Raw genomic sequence first — 23,804 nt, forward strand, 5'->3', positions numbered from 1 at the left:
TGCTGTTGATGTTAACTGTTAAGCATCTGTTTATTTATTGTGTGCTGTTTCCTTTATATGTTTTGCTGAAAATATGTCGCCATGATTGAATAAAGGAAATCAAGCTTTTGATTATGAATTTGAGCTTGCTTTGATAGTAAAGCTTCATTTAATGCTATTATTAGTTGGTTTGTAAGAAAGCAAAAATCTTTCTGACATCTCAAACTCTATGGATTTAGTTGCAATTTAATGCAAGGGGATATGAGCATTAGTTGTGTAAACTCTTTTCATTATCTCAGTGATAAAATTCACGTAAAATCAAGTTTTGCCAATTGATTGGTTTTCTAAATATCTTGTGCAGTTGTGGCTCTGTTGAATGCCTTATTCTACTACTGAAGAAAGGAGCAAATCCAAATTATCAAGACATTTCTGGGTGTACACCCCTTCACTTAGCAGCAAGAAATGGGTGAGTTTGCTAAATGATCTCAATCCTTTGAATTATTTAAGAAATAATTAGTTTCCTACTTCGAATATTAAAAGTAAATTCAGTGCAACTTCCAGGTAGTTTTGTAATGCTGAAGGATGTTTGTTTGGGTAAAATGGGTCAAAATATTATTGTCATGCAACATGTTTAGTCACATTACTTGAAACTTCCACCCTAGTAGTTGTACAGAAATGTTTATATTGGTGGAACAACTAATTGTTTAATAATTTAAATGATAGAAGAAGGCACTAAATGCTGTAAGATAAAGAAGTGAGCATTGGACAAGAAGGGAAGAGGAAGAACAGCAATATTTCAAATATGTAACTAAAAGCACAGACAACCAGGAAGTTTAATGCTCCTTTTAAGGATTGAAAATTAATTATTGAGGCAAAGAGAGGGGAGCGCCAGAGGACTGACTTAAATTAGTCAGAGGTGAGAATTCAATCACCGTTAGCAAAATGGAGTTTACATATAACTGTACATTACTGATAAGGTTGGGGAAGGAGTTTGAAAGTAAGGTAACAAAATATAATTAATATGCGTAATTCAGTGGAACCAGTAGGGCTTGCCAAGTACAACCTGATTACTGTAGGTTAGGTAAGGGCATGGGCTGCAGTATTCTCAAAGAATTGTAATTTGTAAAGAATGGACTATAACTAGGTGACCATTTGTGGAAGTGATTTTCCAAGAGAATGGGTGGATATTAGAATTTCCATCGCCTGACAAATATGTAAAGGGACATTGTTTTGTGGTGAGTGAGAAAGTGAATTTTTGTTGCATTCACCCAATATTTACAATTGAGCAGAGAGATCTGTGAGTGCAGGTCCATTGTACACTGAAGGTTGCTGTACAGGTGGTTAGTGGTCAAGAAGGCATATGGTTTGCTTGCATTCATTGAATGGGGTATTGAATATAAGAGCTGGAAGGTCATGTTAAAATTGTACACCACATTGGTTCAGCCACATTTAAAATACTGTGTACAGTTCTGGTCGCCACATTACCAAAAGAGTGTGGACACTTCGGAGAGGATGCAGAGAAGGTTTACAAGGATGTTGCCTGGTAATGGAAGGTGCTATTTATGAAGAGGTTGAGTAGGCTAGGTTTGTTTTCATTTTTAAAAAAAAAGGAGATGGGGGACCTGATTGAGGCCTACAAAATCATGAAGGGTATAGACAGGGCAGATAGAGATAAGCTTTTTCCCAGGGTGAAGGATTCAATAATGAGAGGTCACACTTTCAAGGTGAGAGGTGAAAAGTTCAAGAGGGATACATGTGGCAAATACTTCACACACAGGGGTGGTAGCTGTTTCGAACGTGTTGCCACAGAGATCTGGACAAATGCACGAGTAGGTGGGGAGCAGATGTTTAGGAATTGGGCAACAGGTTTAGACCGTAGATTTGGATCGGCCCAAGCTTGGAGGGCTGAAGGGCCTGTTCCTGAGCTATAAATTTTCTTTGTTCTTTGTTCTAAAACAGACATTCAACTTGTTGGGTCTGCACTGGCTCACTGAATGAATGATTCACTTAGTGCCATGCTCTGACCTTCTCCCCATAACCCTGCAATTTCTTTCTTTTCAGGTAATTGTTTTAATTCCCTCCTGATTTTATCAACTGAACTTCCCTCCACCAGTTTCTGGCTGTGCATTCCAGACATTTAAAACTTGTTGCATGATGAAACTTTTTTTTTGCTTCTTTTACATCAGTTTGATTATTGACCTTTACATGTATGGGAGCATTTCTTCCTATCTGCTTTGTCCAGACCCTTCGTTGTTTTGAATGTAAATGGTGATTGATGCTGGTCATCAAGTAGAATGCAGAGCCTGGACTTGAAGACTGAGTACCCAGTTTGGTGAAATTGAGGTTAGTTACATGTAGGTACAAGAAGAAGCTCAAGATGGTAGGATTCAGTTGACTGACGTTGTGATTAATCTTTTGATTAATTTAGGTTTTGTAGATGAATGGAATCATGGTCTTTGCATTGATGGAGGAAATCCTGATTAAATCTTGTTGTCCTTGAATGTGTGGAAGCCATCCCCATGACCCAAGTGTAATGTAGCTTCTATCACTAGGCATGGCTGATAAAACTTATATCCTGTTTGTAGGCAGAAGAAATGTATGGGAAAATTATTGGAATATAGTGCTGATGTGAACATCTGCAACAATGAAGGACTGACTGCGGTAAGGTTGGACTCTTCAGGACTGTTATTTTTACCTGCCTTTTGTTTTGGCAGGCAGTGTTCAATGTAGAATGTGTAAGTTTCGTTATCCATTTTTAGCATCAATTTTGAATCGTATTCTTTTTGCAACCTCCAAATATCACAAGTGCTTTATAGTCCAATTGAGTACTTTTGATGTTTAGTCACTGCTATAACACTTATGTAAGAGATTTCAGTTAAGCCCCTTGTTTCACTCTGCATCCTAAAATAAAGTTGACCCTTTGAAATATATTTCATATTTCTTGTCTATTCTCACCTAATCTATACTGTTTTCTATTTGAGTAAATTTGTTTTAAACTTTAATTCCAAGATGGCTGCTGTGAGTTGAATATTATAAAAACTGGAAATATGGGAGTCCTATTTTAAAAAGGAATGTTAAAAAATTATAACATCTGTGCTTTAGTAAACTGAAAGACAGAAGCTTTGGGAGCTATTTCTATGCGGTACTCAGGTAAACTTAGTCATACAGCATGGAAATAGACCCCTCAATCCAACCTATCCATGGCAAATATAATCCCAAACTAAACTAGTCCCACCTGACCGCTCCAGGCCCAAATTCCTCCAAACCTTTCCTATTCATGTATCTATCCAAATGTCTTTTAAACATTGTAATTGTATCCACATCCACCATTTTGCAGGAAGTTCATTCCATACACAAATCCACCCGTTGCCTCATATGTATTCTTTAAATCTCTCTTCCCCTCATCTTAAATGTGCCTCATTGTCTTGAAATCCCCCATCCTAGAGAAAAGTCAACTACCATTAACTCTATATATACACTTCTCATTATTTTATAACTTCCATCAGGTTATCTCTCAACCTCCTGTGCTCCAAGGAAAAAGTTCCAGCTGTTCTTTATAACTCAGATCTTTCATGTCTCGGGACATCGTGGTAAATCTCTCCTGAACCCTCTCCAGCTTAATAATTTTCACCAATATCCTGTACAACCTCAAAATGACTTCCCAACTCAAAGGGCTTCTGATGTCTCTGAGCATTTGATACTGACAGAAATTCCCCAGCTTCAATATAATCCGTTATAAAGGGATATCTGGGAGTCAGTGTGAAGCTACCCAATTCCAGGAAATTGTACTGAAGTTAGAATTTCTGACAAAGCAAAATACTGCAGATGATAGAAAGTGAAAACAAAATTCAACAAAATTGGAAATATTGAACAAAGCAATGTAAATCCCGAGGGATGGAGTTAAACCTGAAGTATACACTAAGAATGATTGGTGTGGGGTGGGAGGTGGAATCTCCTAGAAAGCCATAAAATTCTGACAAGACTAGAAAGGGTAAACACAGGATATTCCTGATGACCAGGAATCACAGAAAGCAAATAAAGTTAAAGCATTGAATATCTTCAAGAAGTAGTTAGGAGGGTGAGGGTGGAAAAAGGTGCTCAGTTAGATAATAAGACCATAAGACATAGGAGTGAAAGTAAGGCCATTCGGCCCATCGAGTCCACTCCGCCATTAAATCATGGCTGATGGGCATTTCAACTCCACTTACCAGCATTCTCCCTGTAGCCCTTAATTCCACGTGACACAAACAACTGTGATTGTATTAAATAACCGAACGGACACAGAGGGCCAAATGATGTACTCCTGCACCTTTTTTTTTAATGTTACTTGTTAGCTGGATGATTGGTTAATTTGGTTCGATTTGTTTATTTATTATTCTCCCTTCAACATTATTTTGATTTTTTTTCAGTCTGCTTTTGTATCCCTCTTTCTCCAAGTTTTCCTTTTTCTTTTCTGAGGATATATTGTAATCAACCTGTTCAGAGATGTTAAGACCCATCTCTGGAGCAGGTGGAACTTGATCATGGGCCTCCTGGCCCAGAGATAAGGATGCTACCTCCAACCGTTCCTTTCTTTTGTTTAGATTTCAGGTCACTGTTCGCTGGTGGGCAGTACTTATATAATTTATTGATTTGTTAATGGTCAGGTTTATTTTAAAAAAAAGCTGAGTTCTTCCTCAGGTGGTCTTCTGGACAGGGAATGAATCAAATTGAGGGAAAGAGGTTGTTGTGATAATTAATTAAAACTATCAATAAAAGTAGAATGAGCATGATTCTTTCAACTGAAGACCTTGCTGTTGAAACATTGACTTCAGCTTAGTCATGGCATGTCTCTTAACACAAATCTCTTAACACAGATTCATTGGTTGGCTGTAAATGGGCGCACAGAGCTTCTTCACGATCTGGTGCAACATGTTACTAATGTGGATGTTGAAGATGCAATGGGTCAGACAGCTTTACATGTAGCCTGTCAGAATGGGCATAAAACGGTGAGTGTACATGTCTTGAAAGAAATTTCTATCAGGCATTCACAATTTTTGTCCAAACGTTTAATAAGTTTTTATGGTGTTTGACTTATCACACTAAACTAGGTTTGGAATCAGTTCAGTTGTTCTTGCAACACCAAAGAGCATAAAAGTATTGATTTTAAATATTTTCAAATATTAAACTGAAATTCTTGCACTGCATTTTGTTATTTTTTTTTGCTGCTTTGAATAAAGGGTAGCATATTCTGTCAGTTCACCAGTTGCGCACATCAAGAATATGGTCTGAAATTGTTTTAACTTGCTAAATCATATTACTACTCCTAGCCCATTACTGTTATAACAGATGCATTTTCTTCATCCTATGAGGAGGAGGTGGGGGGGGGGGGGGGGTGTGTGTGTGGTGCGGAGACAGGAGGTAAGAGGAGAAAAAGCACTATTTGATCCTTATTGTTGAGCTTGCTGTCAAACCTACTACAGTTTGCTTTACTTGTTTATGCATGCTTCAGCATAAATAGGAATGATTCATTTGCTACTTCATGCATTTCTTTGTCACTGTCTACTCTAATGTGTGGTGTGACCATAGGTCTTTTACGTATTGTAAATTGGTGCTCAGGATAGAATGCCAACTGGATACCATGTATATGTTGCAAGGAAAGTTTGTAGATCAGGTTTAGCTCTTGTTATCAACAAGGAAAATAGAAAAGTTTGATCTTTATAGATGTCATGCAACTAACTTGTAAAGATCCCATTTTTCTGCTCCACCCTGTTCTGTCAATTTAGAGTGAAGGCAGAGACAGAAATGGGTATCTTTCATGCATTACATTAATTAACCGCTTGTACTTTCAGCTTTGTGTATGCACCAGTCTTATCTGTTCCCCTTTTTATATCTATCCAGTGAATTATTTAATCAAATGACCTGCTTACAATGTGCTAGATTAGCATTTTGATTATGGCAGTTTATCATTTTCACTTCAGTTTTATCTGATCTCAGACCACATTTTTAGTCCACCCTGTATGTATCAAATTTATTTGGATGGGACCATTGATCAAAATTGTCAGCAGAAACTAAGTCACTTACTGCCAATTTATTGAAACTCCATCATGCAGTCATGAGAATTTGTGACAGTACCAACTCCAGGGATAAACCAGCACTTGAACAGCCTGGGAGGAGCGAGCAAATTGAGCAACAAGTGGACTCAGGTAGAGGCATTGTCATGGAGAATGTTCTGTCTCTCAGTTAACTGCCAAACTTTCTTTAAATTTTATTCAATGCAGGTTGACACTGGCCGGTACCCTGTGAAATGAACCAGTGAATGGCTGTCGCCCATCTTGTTACATTAAAGCAGATGCAGTGTGAGAACGTGTTCTTTACTATGCAAAGAACAGGGTTTCTGTACTAATGTATATAGGTTCCAGTACACGGAAGTGCACCACACTACGTCCCAGTTCAATTAGTTTCATATTCAGGATTATCTAGTTCTGATTGTTCAGTTGCATAACAAGTTTGGAATGGCATCATGATTGGTGTAGATAGTGTGCCAGAGGGACTGTTCCTGTGCTGTCCTGTTAAATGTTCTATGTAGAATTAAACTTAATTTTGGATACTTGTAAGTTTTGCAAGTACGGGCTGGTTTGATACAGTCAGTACCTTGCTCATTGTAAATAGTGCAGGGGACATTGATATGATCCATTGGTCTTTAGGATATTTGACCTACACACCTGGCCTCATAACACCAAAATTCATACGTTTCATCACTTATGTGACGGATGCCTTTTTGGCTTGACAACCGCATTCTGTTAGTGGCAAGCATAATTTTTGTTACTACATAGTAGTGACGTCAAAGTGCTAACTTCACATGTTGCTCGATCTTTTTGAGGTATCTTCTCTTCCAGGATAATCTGAAATAATTAGGCACATGTCAGGCTCAAAAGTGACTACCACAGAGGCTTTACTGAGTTTTGCAATAGATGGTGAGTAATGATCTGATCAAGGTGGCAGTCATCCTATAGGATGGCTTGGATGCATCCTCTTATCAACATCAAGTTTGTATGGTTAGCGATTGGTTTTATCCGCATCTCGGCCAATCTGAGAGCTTGTGGAACTGTACAAATCCCAACATTTATGTTGACCAGCGAAGGCAGGTTTTGACAGTAGTAGAGAACTACAAGGTTGATTTTGCAACTAGGGCATCCAGGAAAGGGTCTGTTTCATTTCAGAAGTGAATTGGAACACCATATGGAGCCCATTAACGTATATGAGGATATCCAATGTATCATTTTACATGTCAGAAATATGCTAAGAAAAGGCAAGAAAGCAGACATGAGTATCAGATCAGCCTTGATCCTATTGAATAGCAAAGCAGTCTTTGGGACTGAACAGCCTACTTCTGTTTCTATTGCCTATGCTCTTATGCTGGGCTATCTGTCGATCTTTTCAAGTTGTGTTTCTCATGGAATCTAGCAAAGCTTAGTGAGTTTTGAGAAGATTTGTAGCTCAGGTTGAGGTTTTGGATGTAGGCTTGCTCGCTGAGCAGGAAGGTTCATTTCCAGGTGGTTTGTTACCCTACTAGGTAACATCTTCGTTAACACCTATGAGCGCAATATACTAAAACTGGCCTGAAAATGGGAAACTAATGCCACCCGACAGATTGCCACCCTCTAACGGCTGTACTTCCTGCACGAATGCCTGAGGAAGCAGGTACTACCTAAATGTCTTCAATAAAAACCTCCCCATAACACCCCACTAGCCATAAGAATAGCAGAGCAAAATGGCAGTAGAATGCTTAGAGAATGATTAATGATGCCCACAACCGACTCCGTAAGTACAACCAGGAAATTTTGCATGAAAAATCTTTACTCGTCATGCAGATGCTGGAACAGACTATGAATAGATAAGACACAGTACAACAAGCCATAGAAATTAGACAGCGACAAACGCAGAAAATGAGAAAAAAAACTAGACAAACTTAGACAAAGTAACAACACTGACAACGCAGAAGCAGGGATAAAAAACTTATCTGACCGACTCTTAACAGACACTGAAAAAGCTATCTTAGTAAGAAGATTAAATTACAACTGCCAGGATGTGGACAAGAAAGATTAGAAACAACACTAAAAGACAACCAACTCACAGAAGAAACCCAGCAAACCATCAGACAGGTAGTCGCACCAACATTAAGCAGAAAAAAGGAAGAAAACACACTCAATACACAAAGGAAAGCGCTAGAAAGACTGAAAAAAAACATTGTTATCCCACCTGCAGGCAAACAACGCTTGACAGTCATTCTAAATCGAAGAGACTCCATTGAAAAAGCGAACGCACCACTTACTGATACCAACAAGTAGCGATAGACCTGATCCCACGACTACAGAACCAAATTGCAGCCCATCTCAAAAGAAACTTCAGAAATCTGGAGAAATAAATAAGACTGACTTCCGAAAAATGAAACCAGACAGATCCAACACACCACGCTTCTATGGATTGCCCAAAATTCAAAAACCAGGAGCCCCCCTCAGACCCATAGGCTCACTACCTGGAACACCAACTTACAGATTGGCTAAGGAGTTACACCCAAGACTAAAACACTTAGTAGAAGACTCACGCCACTCCATCCACTCCACCCAAGAATTCCTGAAGACCATCAAAGAAGCTAAGATAGAAGAGGATGAAATAATGGTCTCCTTTGGGTTTCTTTGAGCTGTTACATCAAACATATAAAGCAGGAATTTTCAGGATTGCTTCGCCTGAGGCCTGCTAAAGATGTTACCTAGCAAGGTAACGAAACGTCTGGAAATGAACCTTCCTGCTCAGCGAACAAACCTACATCCAAAATCTAGCAAAGCTGGTTGTGAGGGCTGCACCTGTTGGGGATCACATGGTGTTGTTAAACATGACTGAACTGCATGAGTACTGAGGGATAGGATCTATTTATATTTAAAAAAGAATGAGCAACATGGTTTTGTGTGGGGGAGATCGTGCCTTACCAACTTAATAGAGTTCTTTGAGGAAGTGACCAAGTTGATAGATGAAGGAAGGGCTGTAGATGTCATATACATGGACTTTAGTAAGGCATTTGTTAAAGTTAATGACTAATGGAGAAGGTGACGTGACATGGTGTGCAGGGTGTTCTAGCTAGGTGGATAAAGAACTGGTTGAGCAACAAGAGACAGTAGTAGTTGAAGGGAATTTCTCGAAATGGAGATAGGTGACCAGTGGTATTCCACAGGGGTCAGTACTGGGGCCACTGTTGTTTGTGATATACATAAATGATTTGGAAGAGGGCACTGCTGGTATGATCAGCAAGTTTGCAGATGACACGAAGATTCGTGGAGTAGCAGAAAGCATAGGGGACTGTTAGAGAATACAGGAGGATATAGATAGACTGGAGAGTTGGGCAGAAAAGTGGCAGATGCCAGAAAAATGTGAGGTGATGCATTTATTAGATTAGATTAGATTAGACTTACAGTGTGGAAACAGGCCCTTCGGCCCAACAAGTCCACACCGACCCGCCGAAGCGCAACCCACCCATACCCCTACATTTACCCCTTACCTAACACTACGGGCAATTTAGCTTGGCCAATTCACCTGACCCGCACATCTTTGTGACTGTGGGAGAAAACCGGAGCACTCGGAGGAAACCCACGCAGACACGGGGAGAACGTGCAAACTCCACACAGTCAGTCGCCTGAGTCGGGAATTGAACCCGGATCTACAGGCGCTGTGAGGCAGCAGTGCTAACCACTGTGCCACCGTGCCGCCCACCTTGGGGCGGCAAGACTAATTCTAGAGCGAATTCTACAATGAACAGAAGAGCCTTGGGAAAAGTTGATGTGCAGAGAGATCTGGGAGTGCAAGTCCATTGTACCCTGAAGTTTGCTGCACGAGTGGATGGAGTGGTTAAGAAGGTAGACAGTATGCTTGCCTTCATCAGAAGGGGTATTGAGTATAAGAGCTGGCAAGACATGTTAAAATTGTACAAGATGTTGGTTTAGCCGCATTTAGAATACTTTGTACAGTTCTGGTCGCCACATTACCAAAAGGATGTGGGTGCTTTGGAGAGGATGCAGAGAAGGTTTACGAGGATGTTGCCTAGTATGGAAGGTGCTAGCTATGAAGAGAGGTTGATTAGGTTAGGATTGTTTTCATTAGGGAAAAAAAGAGATTGAGGGGGGACGTGATTGAGGTTTACAAAATCAGGAAGGGTATAGACAGGGTAGATAGGGACAAGCTTTTTCCAAGGGCGAAGGATTCAATAACGAGAGGTCGTCCTTTCAAGGTGAGAGGCGGAAAGTTTAGGGGGGATACACACGTTAAGTACTTCACACAGAGGGTGGTGGGCGTTTGGAATGCATTGCCAGCAGAGGTGGTAGAGGCAGGTACTGTAGATTCATTTAAGATGCGGCTGGACAGATGCATAAATAGGTAGGGAGCAAAGGGATACAGATGCTTAGGAATTGACCGACAGATTTAGACAGTAGATTTGGATCAGCTCAGACTTGGAGGGCCGAAGGGCCTGTTCTTGAAGTGTAAATTTTTTGTTTCTCTTTGTTTCTTTTTGAGTTGCTGAGCTCATAATTTTAATGATATTTGAGCAATCTAAATCTCCATGTTGTAATATTGCAATGCAGATATCAATGGATTTCTTGAGTAATGCCTTAGTAAGTAGGCTATCAATGTCAAATGAGCATTTGAACATTACATTACTGGATGTATGTTTGCTCATTGAGCTGCAAGGTTCGTTTTCAGAAGTTGTGTTGCTATAACTAGATAACGTTATCAGTGAGCCTCCGGTGAAGCACTGTTGGTGTGGCCCACTTTTTACTTGTCTCGGTTTCCTTTGGTTGGTGATGTTATTTCCTGTTCTTTTTCTCAGGGGATGGTAAATGGGATCCAAGTCAATGTGTGTATAGATAGAGTTCTGGTTGGAGTGCCATACTTCTATCGACAAGCACATTGACTTGGATCCCATTTATCACCCCCTGAGAAAAAGACAATAAATGACATCACTGCCCCAAGGATACCTAAACACACATATAAAAGCAGGCCATACTACTCATGCTTCACCAGAGGCTCACTGATGTTACCTAGTATGGTGATGAAAACGAACCTTCCAGCTCAGCGAGCAAACTTGCATCCAGAGCCTCAACCTGAGCTACGAATCTTCTCAAAATTACATTACTGCTGATATGCAAGTCAGTTATGATCTTTGCAAGTATTTAGGAATCCTTAATCATGTAAATAGCCTGACAGTTAGCTGTCAATCAACATTAGTTAATGTATTCTGTGTGGTAATACCCCTGTGATTCAGAGTTCACCGGCCAATAAATCAGCACACTCCTCTCATGTAGTATAAGTGTTGATTTTCCCCTTGACCTTGCATTGTTGTGAATTGTTCTGACTAGTATAAGACAAACAGCTTTGACAAATTGTATTTCCCCAGCAAAACTATAATATTTGTGATTACTAACATATCATAAAATGATATATATTTATCTGATAGTAACAGATCTACATCCACTACCCTAAAATCAGTTGCTTTTTGGAATTTTGCAGAAGTGATGCTCTGTTTTGAGTAAAATGTGTTTCTTTGTATCACCCTTAGCTGTGTGATAATATATTAGCTCAAATCAAAATGCTGAGAACTCTGTTGGCATTCAGAATTGAGAATACAATGCAATTTCAGTACAATACTTGTCCCTCACTATGCGAAACCGTAGAATAATGAAGTGCAGAGGGTCACCCTTAGACCTATTGTGTAAGTGAAAGAGGTATTCTATTTGTTCAATCCCCTGTACTTCCCAACATCCTGAAATTTTTTTTCTTCTTCAAAAAGTTACCTAGTTCCTTTTTGAAAATTACTATTGAATCTGCTCCATCACCCTTTTCAAGCTGTATGTTCCAGATCATGCTGTGCAAATTTATTTTCCCTCATTCCACCTCTGGTTCTTTTGTCGATATATTTAAATCTGTCTCTTCCAGATACCACTGCTGCTGGAAACAAATTTCTGTTTATTTGCTGTATCATTATTCTTATTGATTATGAAGATCTCAATTAAATCAGAAATTACTTTTTGGTGTAATGCTAAGCTTTCTCCAGTTTGTCAGTACATTTAGACTTTCTCCAGTGGGGATAACACATTCTCAGCTTTCTATGAAGAGAAAGGAGTTCTCCCAAATTTTTGGCTAATGTTTATCCTTCAACTAGACTTGACAGATGACAGATAATCAGTTTTATTTCCTTGTGGAACTTGTGGTTGCCAGCTGTCTGTCACATTTAGCTACATTACCAAAGTGATAGCTTGTCAAAGAGCTGCAAAACAATTTTTTTTTATTGCTTCCTAAATGGTCTACCTCATATCCTTAGACTCTAATCCCTGATTCTCTAAACCCCAGTCATCAGAAGCATCTTGCTGTGGTAATCCTGTTAGAACCGTATAAATGCCTGAGACCTCTCTCTTTCCCCCATCCCCCATTTCTTTAAAAAAAAACTCCAGTGAGCGTGGTCTAAATTGATCCAATCTGTCTTCATAGGTTAATTCCTCCTGTCTGGTAAACTTGGCTTAGTTTTATTCCATAGAGAGAGGTCAGGAGAAAAGGGTGGAACAAAAAGGTCAGGGAAATGTTAGATGGTGCAGATGATTAGAGTTCAGTGTTACAGGTCAGAAAATGAGGGGAGTAGTAATGTTATAAAGAAAAGAGAGCGGTCCAGAGAAGATGCTTATAGTAGATTTTAACAGTTTGATGGCAGGGGTGAAGATTGGGTAAGGTGAGGTAAAGCAAAATCAAGGAATGAGATTTGACATTATTCAATTCAATATTAAGTCCAGAAAGCCATAAAGTACCTAAACAGAAAATGAGTTAGTGTTCCTGCAGCTTGGATTGGTCTTTGTTGGAATACCAAGGCTGACCTAGGATAGAAGTGTGAGCATAAAAGCAAGCTGGTGCAATAAGATGACAAGTGCATAAAGATTGGAATTGTTCTTGCAGACTAAGTGGAGAGGTTTTGTAGAGCAATCAAGACTGTATTTGATCTCCAGGCACATGCCTTGTGACTGGCACATACTAAACGTATAAGGTTGCTTGCAGAGTATCTAGCCTGGAAGTTCAATGGGGCTGGATTCTTGAATACGCAAGACAACCCTATGTTTGCAGCCTGTTTGAGCTCTGGAAGATGGAGATAGAAAAATGTTTGTTTGCAACAGCAAGGACTCAAAGTCTGTCTCAAATTAGAAAGATTTCATTCACTGAGAGCTAAAAGATATCTCCAGATTTTGCAATGCTGAATATAGAGGTTGACCATTAAACAATTGAGATCCAGATTAACAATCAAACATCTCAAGGACTCTATGGAAATTGCTGACTAGGCTGGTGTCTGGTCAACTGACCTCTGCATTGTAAAGATTGTGCACTAGCTCTCGGATGCTTTCTCCTATCTCACCTTGGACCATGACCCCACCATGGATCACTAGGCCATGGTGAGCACTGTGGTCACTAACCTCATTTCATTTACTGATCTCCCCCAGTGCCCCCACACTGCCTCTGAGCTCATAGTCTCCCAACCCTGCACAGCTCCACAAACCGCACTGCTCGGGCAGCCCCATTATTTCTCCCTGCTCCTGCCTCACAGAACTCATCTGTTCCTACTGCAACTCTTATTTTTTTTTCTCTCCCTTTGTCCAGTCCCTTCCCATTTAGATCCAAGGTTCTTTTGACTCTTTGTTAAGTTTCAGAATTTCCAGTTTACAGGCTCCATCTGTCTCCCCAGGATGTCTTCCTTGGGCTCACCGCTGCTTCCTGGAAAACCAAAAGGCCTGAACTGTCCATTTACCACCACCCTCTTTCACCTGGCCGAGCTTGACCTCATGCTGACCAACTTCTCTTTTTAGTAATTTTCACTTTCTTCACGTCAGGGGGTGGCAGTGGATACTTGCATGGGTACCAGGTGTGCCTGTCTCTTTGTGGAACATTCCTTGTTCCAGTCTTATTCCAGCTTCCACTTGCAACTCTCTCTCCCATATATTGATGCTATTTTCAGTATTGCTTCCCTCTCTCTTCTGAAATTGGAAAAGTTTATCAGTTTCGCTTCCAATTACCACCCCGCTTTCACCTTTACCTGGTCCATTTCTGACTTTTCCCTTCCCTTTCTCAATATCTCTGTTTCCCTTTCTCAATATCTCTGTTTCCATTTCTGGGGATAGGCTGGCCACCTATATTCACTAAGAACCAACCAATTCCCCAGTTACCTTGACTATACATCCTTACGCTCTGCTTCCTGTAAACACGCTACTCCATTCTCCCAGTTTCCAGTCTCCATCACATTTGTTCTGATGATGCCAACTTTGACACAGGGGCCTGTGAAATGTCTACCTTATTCCTCAACCAAGGGTTCCCAAAGCTGTAATTGACAGGGCCCTCAGCCAGGTCTGATCCATCTCCCACACATCAACCCTCACCCCTTATTCCTCCCACAACAGTGATAGGTAAGGACAAGTGGGACCTATCATCCCACCAGCATCTACATCCAGACAATAATTAGCTGCTATTTCCGCTACCTCCAGTGAGATGTCACCATCAGATACCCATTCCCCTCCACTCCTTTGTCAGCCTTTTGCAAGGACCATTCTCTCTGGGATACCCTGGTCCACTCGGCCTTCGTCCAGACACCCTCTCTTTTACCCCTGCTTCCACCTTACTCCATCAGCTCTGTTATACCTTTCCCTGCAACCACAGAAGCTGTGACATCAGCCCGTTTACTTCCTTCCTTCCTCCAAGGACTGAAACACTTTCCAGGTGAAACATCACTTTACTTGCACTTCATTCAACCTAGTCTACTGCATTCGCTGCTCAGATGTAGTCTCCTGTACATTGGGGAAATGAGGTGTAGACTGGGTCATCATTTCACAGAACACCTATGTTTTGTCTGCAAAAAGACATTGAGCTTCTGGTTGCCTGCCTGTTCGACACATCACCTTGTTCCCTGGCCAGCATCTCTCTCTCAGGCTTGCTGCAGTGTTCCAGCAAAGCTCAGCACAAGCCGGAAGAAAATCTCCTCATTTTTCCAATTGGGAACTTTGCAATTTCCTGGGCTCAATATTGATTTCAACAATTTTAGGGCTTCTGGTACCTTACCCTAATATGATCTGTTATTACGCACAACCCATTGTTAGCCACTAATTGTCCCCATTTGTTGTTTGTTCTCCAAGGCTCATTGCTATCCGCTCCTTTCTGTCCAACTGTTCTCTCTTTGGCCTCTATCTTCCCCTATTGTTTCCTCCTTAACCCTTCTGCTTACCCTATTTTCTGCATTAAAAAAACTTTTTCCTAGCTACCATCAGTCCTCAGGAAGGGTCACTGGACTGAACCGTTAACTCTGATTTCTCTCCACAGATGTTGCCAGACCTGGAGGGCTTTTCCAGCTGTTTGTTTTTGCTCCATGGAACTTTTTTGATCTGTATACTTTTTAATCTTCCTGCCTGTATCAGATCTTGAACTCAGGAACATCTTAAAATTGACTCTTTTTAAAATTTTGACCCATATCATATTTTAGTGTGATAGCTACGTGCTAAAATGGTGAAAATGGCTGTTGTAACTAACATAAAATGGGGTTAAGAAAGAGGCAGGCTGATTTCTCCCTGTCACCTGGTTGTGCTAACACCTTCTGTGGGCCTATCTCTTCTTTAAAACCATTACTGCATCTGTTGTCTGTTCTCTGATATCTCCGATCTATTGTTTCTTTTATTATCTAATCTTCCCTTCTGTTTTGCTATCTCTGCCCCAAATTTTCTACAGTGTAAAATCAGCACTTTTCCAGGATGGTTTGTTGCTTTGTGCACCTATTGGCCTTGTTCTCCTTACTAGTAGGGATTGTGGGTTTGCTTGTCAGAGGATCTTTGGTGAATTGCTGCAATGCATCTTAATGATGGTCCATACTGCAGTTTCTGTGTCAGAGAATGTTTGAGGTGGATGGCCTGCTTTCGCTTGTATAAAGTTTCAGTTATCAATGGAGGGTTTCCACCTGCACTCCTGATTTGTCTTGGTGACTGGAAAAGTTTTGGGTATCCTAAGGTGAGTTGCAGTCAGCACATTTCCCAACATCTGACCTGCTTTTCAGTTGCATAATATGGTTAATTGTGACCCAGTTACTGTTACTGTTGGATCCACCAATGTTAATACTATTTGAAAGTAGATGGGAGGTGGATAATTTCTGGTGCATGTATTGTGCGAATGTTTTTGACAGCCCATTGAGATCTTCATTGTCATCTTTTGTTTTCTCTTCACAGACAGTACTTTGCCTTCTTGAAAGTGGTGCAAATATCAACCGGCCTAATGTTTCTGGAGCTACCCCTTTGTACTTTGCTTGCAGGTATTGTGGATTGACTTTTTGAATTAAACTGCCCACAAATTTATTTAAATCTGTTCATTAATTTCTCTCCAAATACTTAGTAGGTTGTGGAAGAATTTTGACTTGGGTTTTAGAACACTTAAATGGAATATATTTTCACTGAAATGGAATAAATGCTTAAAGTTGAATAGCTGGAATTGTGAATAATTCCAATTACTGATATTGGGTATCTATCTGGGTGTTGGATATGGTTCTGATTGCTGAATGCAAGCTTTGAATTAAATACTGTGAAATGTTATGGATGGTGTCATGAGAAGTTGCAGTGACTAATCTTGATTGCTTGTTAGAGTTCATTTTACATTTTCTGGCACAACAGCCAGATCTTTGAGCAAAATCTCCAGGAATTAATTCCCTCTTGCCCAGCTTAGACAGTCCCTTAAAATTCTTTCAGCTCCCCATTGAGAATTGGCACCTCTCCTGCCATCTTCACCTCCAACAAGAATGTCTTTGTCATCAAGCCTGGGATTCCTCCCTGCCTTGTTGTTCTGTCGGTTATAGTTTTCCTTCCTGGCAACCTATCAAGAGGTGGTTGCAGCTGTTCCTATTGCAGGAGTGCGGTGAGGAAAGGCTATCTTGAGGTCCAGTTTAGCTACGTGACTGCCAGGACCCTAACCAGTCAACAATGATTTTGTTCCACACTGAAATAGTTTAGATGATTAGCTAACGCAATGTTTGTTGTGTCAAGCCTGCTTCAACAAGATAATCGTATCACCGTTCCAATACCTGAAAATGGACTTGGTCAATTTTTTTCTCGGTTTTCTTAATGAAGGCTTCCAGCAGGTTGACTAGTCTATTCAGCTGAAAGGATTCAAATTGTTTTTTTTTCTCTTGAATTAATGAACTGCTGTAGTGATAGTGCCACAGTTGGTCAAAATGCCCTGTTTTAAGCTTGGATCTAGTTGTCATTTCCATTCCTCATTGTGTGTTGTCAGCAGAGGTCACCAGAAAATGAACTGTCTGGACAAGGCTTTGTTGTGGTATTTTCTTACAAATAACTGACCTGCCAATTCTGAGTCTGGCCTCATGTAGAATGATAACTTGGTCATGGATGCTTGATATGAGGCCCTTGCAGCCCAACAAACTCCGGTAAAGGAGGAGTGAAAGTTGATGAACAAAGTCTGCGATTATAAAACATATGCCCTTTTTGCAAGTGGAATTAGAAGATGAATGAGTGAATCAAAGAAGGGAATTGAGGTGGTAACATGGCGAGCCAACCAGCATAGTGATGACCTGAAGTACAATGACAGAGGCTGAAAGAAGCAGCATGTATTTTCTTTTTTTAAATTTGCTTATGCGACTCACCTATGGTTACTGGAAGTACATTGTTAACCAAATTATGAAAACTGTGCTGAAGGGTAATTTATCTTTTTTTTTGTTTTTGCTTAAGGAAAATCAAGCTTTGATTGTCTTATCAATTGGCACAAATTGTAAAAACACAAAAGGGGAATGAGAATTGTATATTCAGATGCTTGACTAGAGAAACTGGTGTTTTTTTCCAGAACAGAGAAGATTCAAGGAGACTAAATGGAAATCTTCAAAGTCATATAAATGGTTTTGGTATTGAAAATCAATTTGTTTCCAGTGGTAGAAGTGTTAGTAATCGGAGGACATAAAGTTCAGACAAGGCAGATGTGAAATGTTAACTGTTTTTGTGCAATAACTTGTGATTAGGAAAGCACTCTTGAAAGAATAAAGAAAATACATTTGATAATTTTTGAAAGGTAATTTAACAGATTTTTGACGTATATGAATTCCATGGAATCGCACAGTACAGAAGTTTTCTTGTGGCTCATTCAGTCTGTACCACCTAACTATGCTGAATTGACTTTCCAACGCGAGGCCCCTGGTTTGAATAGATGTTTTGAAGTGCTCATCCATTTTTTTTTTAAAAAAATGTTGTGAAGTTACCTGTCTCAACTATCCTCCCAGGTAGAACATTCCAAACCCTGCCCAAAAATTCTGAGTGGAAACCCCTCTCAGTCTCCTGCCTTCTCCTTTAAAAGTGTGCTTCTTGTTGCTGACCCTTCAACGAAGGCGAACAGCTACTTTCTCTCCACTCTGTCCACATTCCTTATAATCTTATATAGTTCCATCAGGTGTCCCCTCAACCTTTTATTCTCCAAATAAGAAAACTTATGCTTATCCAGCCTCTCTTCAAAGCCAATTTTCAATCCTTGGAAAAATCCTGGTGTATCTCCTCTGTTTCCCCTCAAGTGAATTCCCATCTTTCCTATAGTGCAGTGACCACAATTATGTACAACACTACAGCTGTGGACTAACCAAAAGTTTTGTATCATGTTTCAACAGCAAGTATCCCATGTGACACTTAACCACCTTATTAGCGCAAGCATATTTACTATCAGCACCCCTGCCCTCCCTCATATATAACCACTTGCTCACCTTGTCTGCCTTATTCTTACTCTCTGTCTGCCTTCCTCTTCCCTCCATGACACGTAAAAGTACAGGTTTGAAAAATATAGGAAAATTCTGCTCCTTAAATTTAACAGCCTCACTTTAAATTAAGCTTGAAAAAAGATGTACCATGGCTGAGCTGCAGCATTTGGTGAGCTGGGAAGAATTCTTGCCTCTCAATAGCCACGTGACTATGAATTTATAATACCTCCATGGAAAGTCGACTTGAATTGCATCAGAAGCAGGAAGGTGGCGGAATCTGAATACACGTAACATTTGTAACAAAATGAATGAGTTATTCATACAGATAGCAATGAAGATAGCTATTAGCAGTATGGTGGAGGGTTTCGTATGTCATTTCAGAACAGTCTTCGGAGCCACTGGCAGTATACTGCACAAGTACAGCAACTTTCTAACTGAAAGTGTCATGGCAGTATTTAATTGGTGTTGCCTCCATTGGCTGGGGCATGAGTTTAACTCATTCAAAGGACATAAGCTGCTCATTACTGGTAAATCAGGCCACCCTTTTTAAGGATCATCATTAATTTTATATTTTATACAAATACACACACACACACACGCTACCTAGTTGTGAAGTTAAAAATCACGCAACACCACGTTGTAGTCTGACAGGTTTATTTCTAAGCACTAACTTTTGGAGCACTGCTTCCGAAGGAGCAGAAGTCCAAAAGCTAGTGTTTCCAAATAAATCTGTTGGGCTATAACCTTCTGTTGTGTGATTTTTAATTTTGTTCACCCCAGTCCAACATCATCTCCACTACATCATTGATAGAAATGAAGATGCATGACTGAATAACTATTAGCAGTATGGTGGAGGATGACAGAGGCTTTAAATATTGAAGATTATTTGACATTCAGAGAAACAGGGAAACTGGGCAAAGCTGCTAGGATCTTTTAAATATGGTATACTTGATTTTGCAAATGACACTTGATAACCTGCCCCATCAAAAGTTGCTGCACATAAGACCATCAGCCGCAAGGGAGTTGTAAATTAGTATGAATGAACAGGAAGTGCAGATTAGGGATAAATGGGTCTTAATTAGAATTGGAATCCCCACAGTGTGCAAACAAGCCCTTCGGTTCAACAAGTCTACACCAACCCTCTGAAGAGTAACCCATCGAGACCCATTCCCCTATCCTACATTTGCCCCAATACACTCCTGACCCTGCTGAGGACTGCCATGCCTGTAGTGCTGGATTCTCTAAAAAGGCATTCTGGCGAATTACCCATTCTGCCATTTTGGATGCATTAAAAGGGATGGGTCTTATAGGGACGCCATCTTTCGAGTGGATGGCTGTGGGGCACACACCCAGCAACTGGAAACATTAGCTTGTTTGACATATGTGCAAGACTTGTATAAAAAGTCATTTACATGCAGTTCCCTTTTTCTTTGTCTTCACTCTCATGCAGGAGTCTGGCAACTCACTAGAAAGCAGACACTTAAAATGAGTATGGTTAATAATACAATCAATTTCCCCATCTTTGGCTAGATGTAACAGTTCTTAATACTTGAATTATTTGTGGTTTGTTTAATGTGTGATGCGTAGATCCAAGTTTTCTTCCCTTGGACTTTTACTGCTGCTGGAGTGGTCAGCAGCGCTTGGTAGGGTCCTTCCCATTTGGCCCCCAACAGTTCATTATGGATTTTCTTCAGGTAGATCCACATTCCTAGACAATATTGTATCCTCCCTTTCGTGGATTACCCCAAGCAGCTGATATCTTTTGGGAAGTTGACCTGACGGAGTTGGTTATGTCATGACAATATTTCAACAATATGTCAATCATTAATTGGCAATTGGTTTTGCGGAAATCAATTGTTCCTGGGGGGTGACATTGGCCTTCTAGTGATGATTAGTCCCATTGATTTTGGTTGCCCAGATGCTGTATAGTACTGTTGACTGGGCTTGTAGCCAGGGCACTCCCTCTGGGTGGTGCTTAGTGAATCTTTGTTATATCATCTGGTTGGTTTGTTCCACTCCCCCTGAAGTGGGGGTGATGAGGGCAGTGGAAGCCTGTTTAATGTTTAGCAACCTGCAGACTCTCTTGCAGACAGCACCTATGAAGCATGTCCCTTGGTCAGCATTTGTACTGGTCAGGACTAAGTGAGGTCTGCAGATGCTGGAGATCAGAGCTGAAAATGTGTTGTTGGAAAAGCGCAGCAGGTCAGGCAGCATCCAAGGAACAGGAAATTCGACGTTTCGGGCATAAGCCCTTCATCAGGAATGAGGAAAGCGTGTCCGAAGTTCATGGTCCAACTTGTCCGAACTTCAGAAGTTCATGGTCCAACTTGTGCATTCAGACAATGGGGGGCTCTTCTGGGCAAAATGTGGGAGTGAAGCAATGTCTCCCCCTTTCCATTCCTTATCCTGGGAGGGAGAGAGAAGAGGTGAAAGCACTGTTCACTTGCAGCAACGGGAGGCAGAGAGTATGAATCCAAGCAGGGAGCAGACTCTGCAAAAGTCAGTTTTCGTTGGCTTCTTCTGGAATATTGTATGCAATTCTGGTCTCCCTCCTATAGGGAGGATATTGTGAAACTTGAAAAGATTCACAAGGCTGTTGCCAGGGTAGGAGGGTTTGAACCACAAGGAGAGGCTGAATAAGATGGGGCTGTTTTCCCTTGAGCATCGCAGGCTGAGTGTGTGTTTTTAAAAGAGGTTTATAAAAACTTGAGGGGTGTGGATGGGGAAAAAAAATGGACACTCTTTCCTCATTCCTGATGAAGGGTTTATGCCCGAAACGTCAAATTTCCTGTTCCTTGGATGCTGCCTGACCTGCTGCGCTTTTCCAGCAACACATTTTCAGCTACTGGTCAGGACTCCTCACTGAGGAATGTGATCCTTACACAAACTTTAGTTATGTGATTGGCTGTGGCTCATCAGGCTGGAAAGGCTTCCACCCAACTATAGAGTTTGTTGATGGTATCTAGGACTTCAGTATAGCCTCATCATTGCGAGAGGGATTTGTACTCAACTTGTAGGTATTAGAAAGGTCCTGCAGAAGTGGGGGGTCTCACTTGCGGTATAGCTGTGATGGGTCTGGAGTTGCAGGTCGTGCAACAGTCTGCCACCACCTGTGCATGCCTTTTAAAACCTCGAGCTCACCAGCTCTTCTGGAATCGTGCTGTTTGTTGCAGAGCCAAATGTCTCCATGAGTGGATGTATTACCCTAAAAAGGGGCATTAATGAATTCAGGGCAATGAGTTTGTCGTCTTTCTGTCACTAGATATTGTCTTTGTACAGGTAAAGTCCTGCCTTAATCCAGGTCCATTTTTTCCTCTCTCAGCACTGACTCTGGATATCCTTTAGATTAGATTTTTTTTAGGTTAGATTCCTTACAGTGTGGAAACAGGCCATTTGGCCCAATAATTCGACCCTCCAAAGAGCAATCCATCCAGAACCATCCCCTTACATTTACCCTTGACTAATGCACCTAACACTATGGGCAAAGTAGCATGCTTAATTCACCTGACCTGCACATTTTTGGACTGTGGGAGGAAACCCATGCAGCTATGAGAAAAATGTGCAAACTCTAAACGGACAGTTGCCCGAGGCTGGAATCGAACCTGGATTCCTGGCACTGTGAGGCAGTAGTGCTAACCACTGAGCCACAGTGCCGCCCTGAAATCTTTAGGTCTTGTGTCAAAGTCCTGAGAGTTTTTAGTTTACACTTTCAGGTGGGTTCCAATGGAGGCTATTCTTGTGAGGCAGCGTCTCTGGTTGCTTGGTCAGCCAGACCATTTTCTTGGATTTTTATGGGATAATTGCATGGCTTCAAGTAGATTTCAGACTTTGTTCCCATTTCAGATAGGGGTACAGAACTAGCTCAAAGGTAGAAGACAGAGGGTGGTGGTGGAGGCCTGTAACGAGTGGAGTGCCTCAAGGATCGGTGCTGGGTCCTGTACTTTTTGTCATTTACATGAATGATTTGGATGCAAGCATAAGAGGTACAGTTGGTAAGTTTGCAGATAACACCAAAATTGGAGGTGTAGTGGACAGCAAAGAGGGTTATCTTAGAGTACAATAGGATCTGGACTAGATGGGCCAATGGGCTGAGAAGTGGCAGATTGAGTTTATTTCCAATAAATACGAGGCGCTGCATTTTGGGAAAGCAAATCTTAGCAGGACTTATACACTTAATGGTAAGGCCCTAGGGAGTGTAGCTGAACAAAGAGACCTTGGAGTGCAGGTTCATAGCTCCTTGAAAGTGGAGTCGCAGATGATAGGATAGTGAAGAAGACGCTTGGTATGCTTTCCTTTATTGGTCAGAGTATTGAGTACAGGAGTTGGGAGGTCATGTTGCGGCTGTACAGGATATTGCATGCAATATTCTGGTCTCCTTCCTAACGGAAAGATGTTGTGAAACTTAAAAAAGTTCAGAAAAGATTTACAAGGATGTTGCCAGGGTTGGAGGATTTGAGCTATAGGGAAGAGGCTGAACAGGCTGGGGCTGTTTTCCCTGGAATGCCGGAGGCTGAGGGGTGAAGTTAGAGGTTTACAAAATTATGAGGGGCATGGATAGGATAAATAGACAGTCTTTTCCCTGGGGTCGGGAGTCCAGAACTAGAGGGCATAGATTTAGGGTGAGAGGGGAAAGATATAAAAGAGACCTAAGGGGCAACTTTTTCATGCAGAGGATGGTAAGATGAGCTGCCAGAGGAAGAGGTGGAGGCTCTTACAACATTTAAGAGGCATTTGGATGGGTATATGAATAGGAACGGTATGGAGGGATATGAGTCGAGGTCTGGCAGGTGGAACATATTGGGTTGTGATATCTAGTTGGTATGGACGGGTTGGACCGAAGGATCTGTTTCCATGCTGTACATCTCTATGACCTGCAGCTGTAAGGAATCCCCTCCTTTGCCAAGTGGCCCAAAATTATGGGCTACTCCAAATGCGTAATGGGAATCTATGTAGATATTTGCCATCTGTCTCTTTTGCTATCTTGCAGGCATCTGATTAGAGCACACAACTTGACCTGTTGGACTGATATTCTGACAAGTAGACT

General features: G+C 41.0%; 1 protein-coding gene across 1 annotated transcript in view; it reads left to right on the top strand.

The window, feature by feature from the left end:
* Window positions 1-23,804, top strand: part of hace1 (HECT domain and ankyrin repeat containing E3 ubiquitin protein ligase 1) — a 95,223-nt gene that overhangs the window by 18,290 nt on the left and 53,129 nt on the right. The window contains exons 4-7 of the mRNA XM_060856606.1: window positions 341-445; window positions 2,565-2,640; window positions 4,836-4,967; window positions 16,245-16,327. Coding sequence (XP_060712589.1) covers window positions 341-445; window positions 2,565-2,640; window positions 4,836-4,967; window positions 16,245-16,327 — 396 coding nt within the window. The remainder of the gene's footprint in view (window positions 1-340; window positions 446-2,564; window positions 2,641-4,835; window positions 4,968-16,244; window positions 16,328-23,804) is intronic.

Source organism: Hemiscyllium ocellatum, chromosome 3 (assembly GCF_020745735.1).
Source record: "Hemiscyllium ocellatum isolate sHemOce1 chromosome 3, sHemOce1.pat.X.cur, whole genome shotgun sequence".
Taxonomy (NCBI): Eukaryota; Metazoa; Chordata; class Chondrichthyes; order Orectolobiformes; family Hemiscylliidae; genus Hemiscyllium; species Hemiscyllium ocellatum.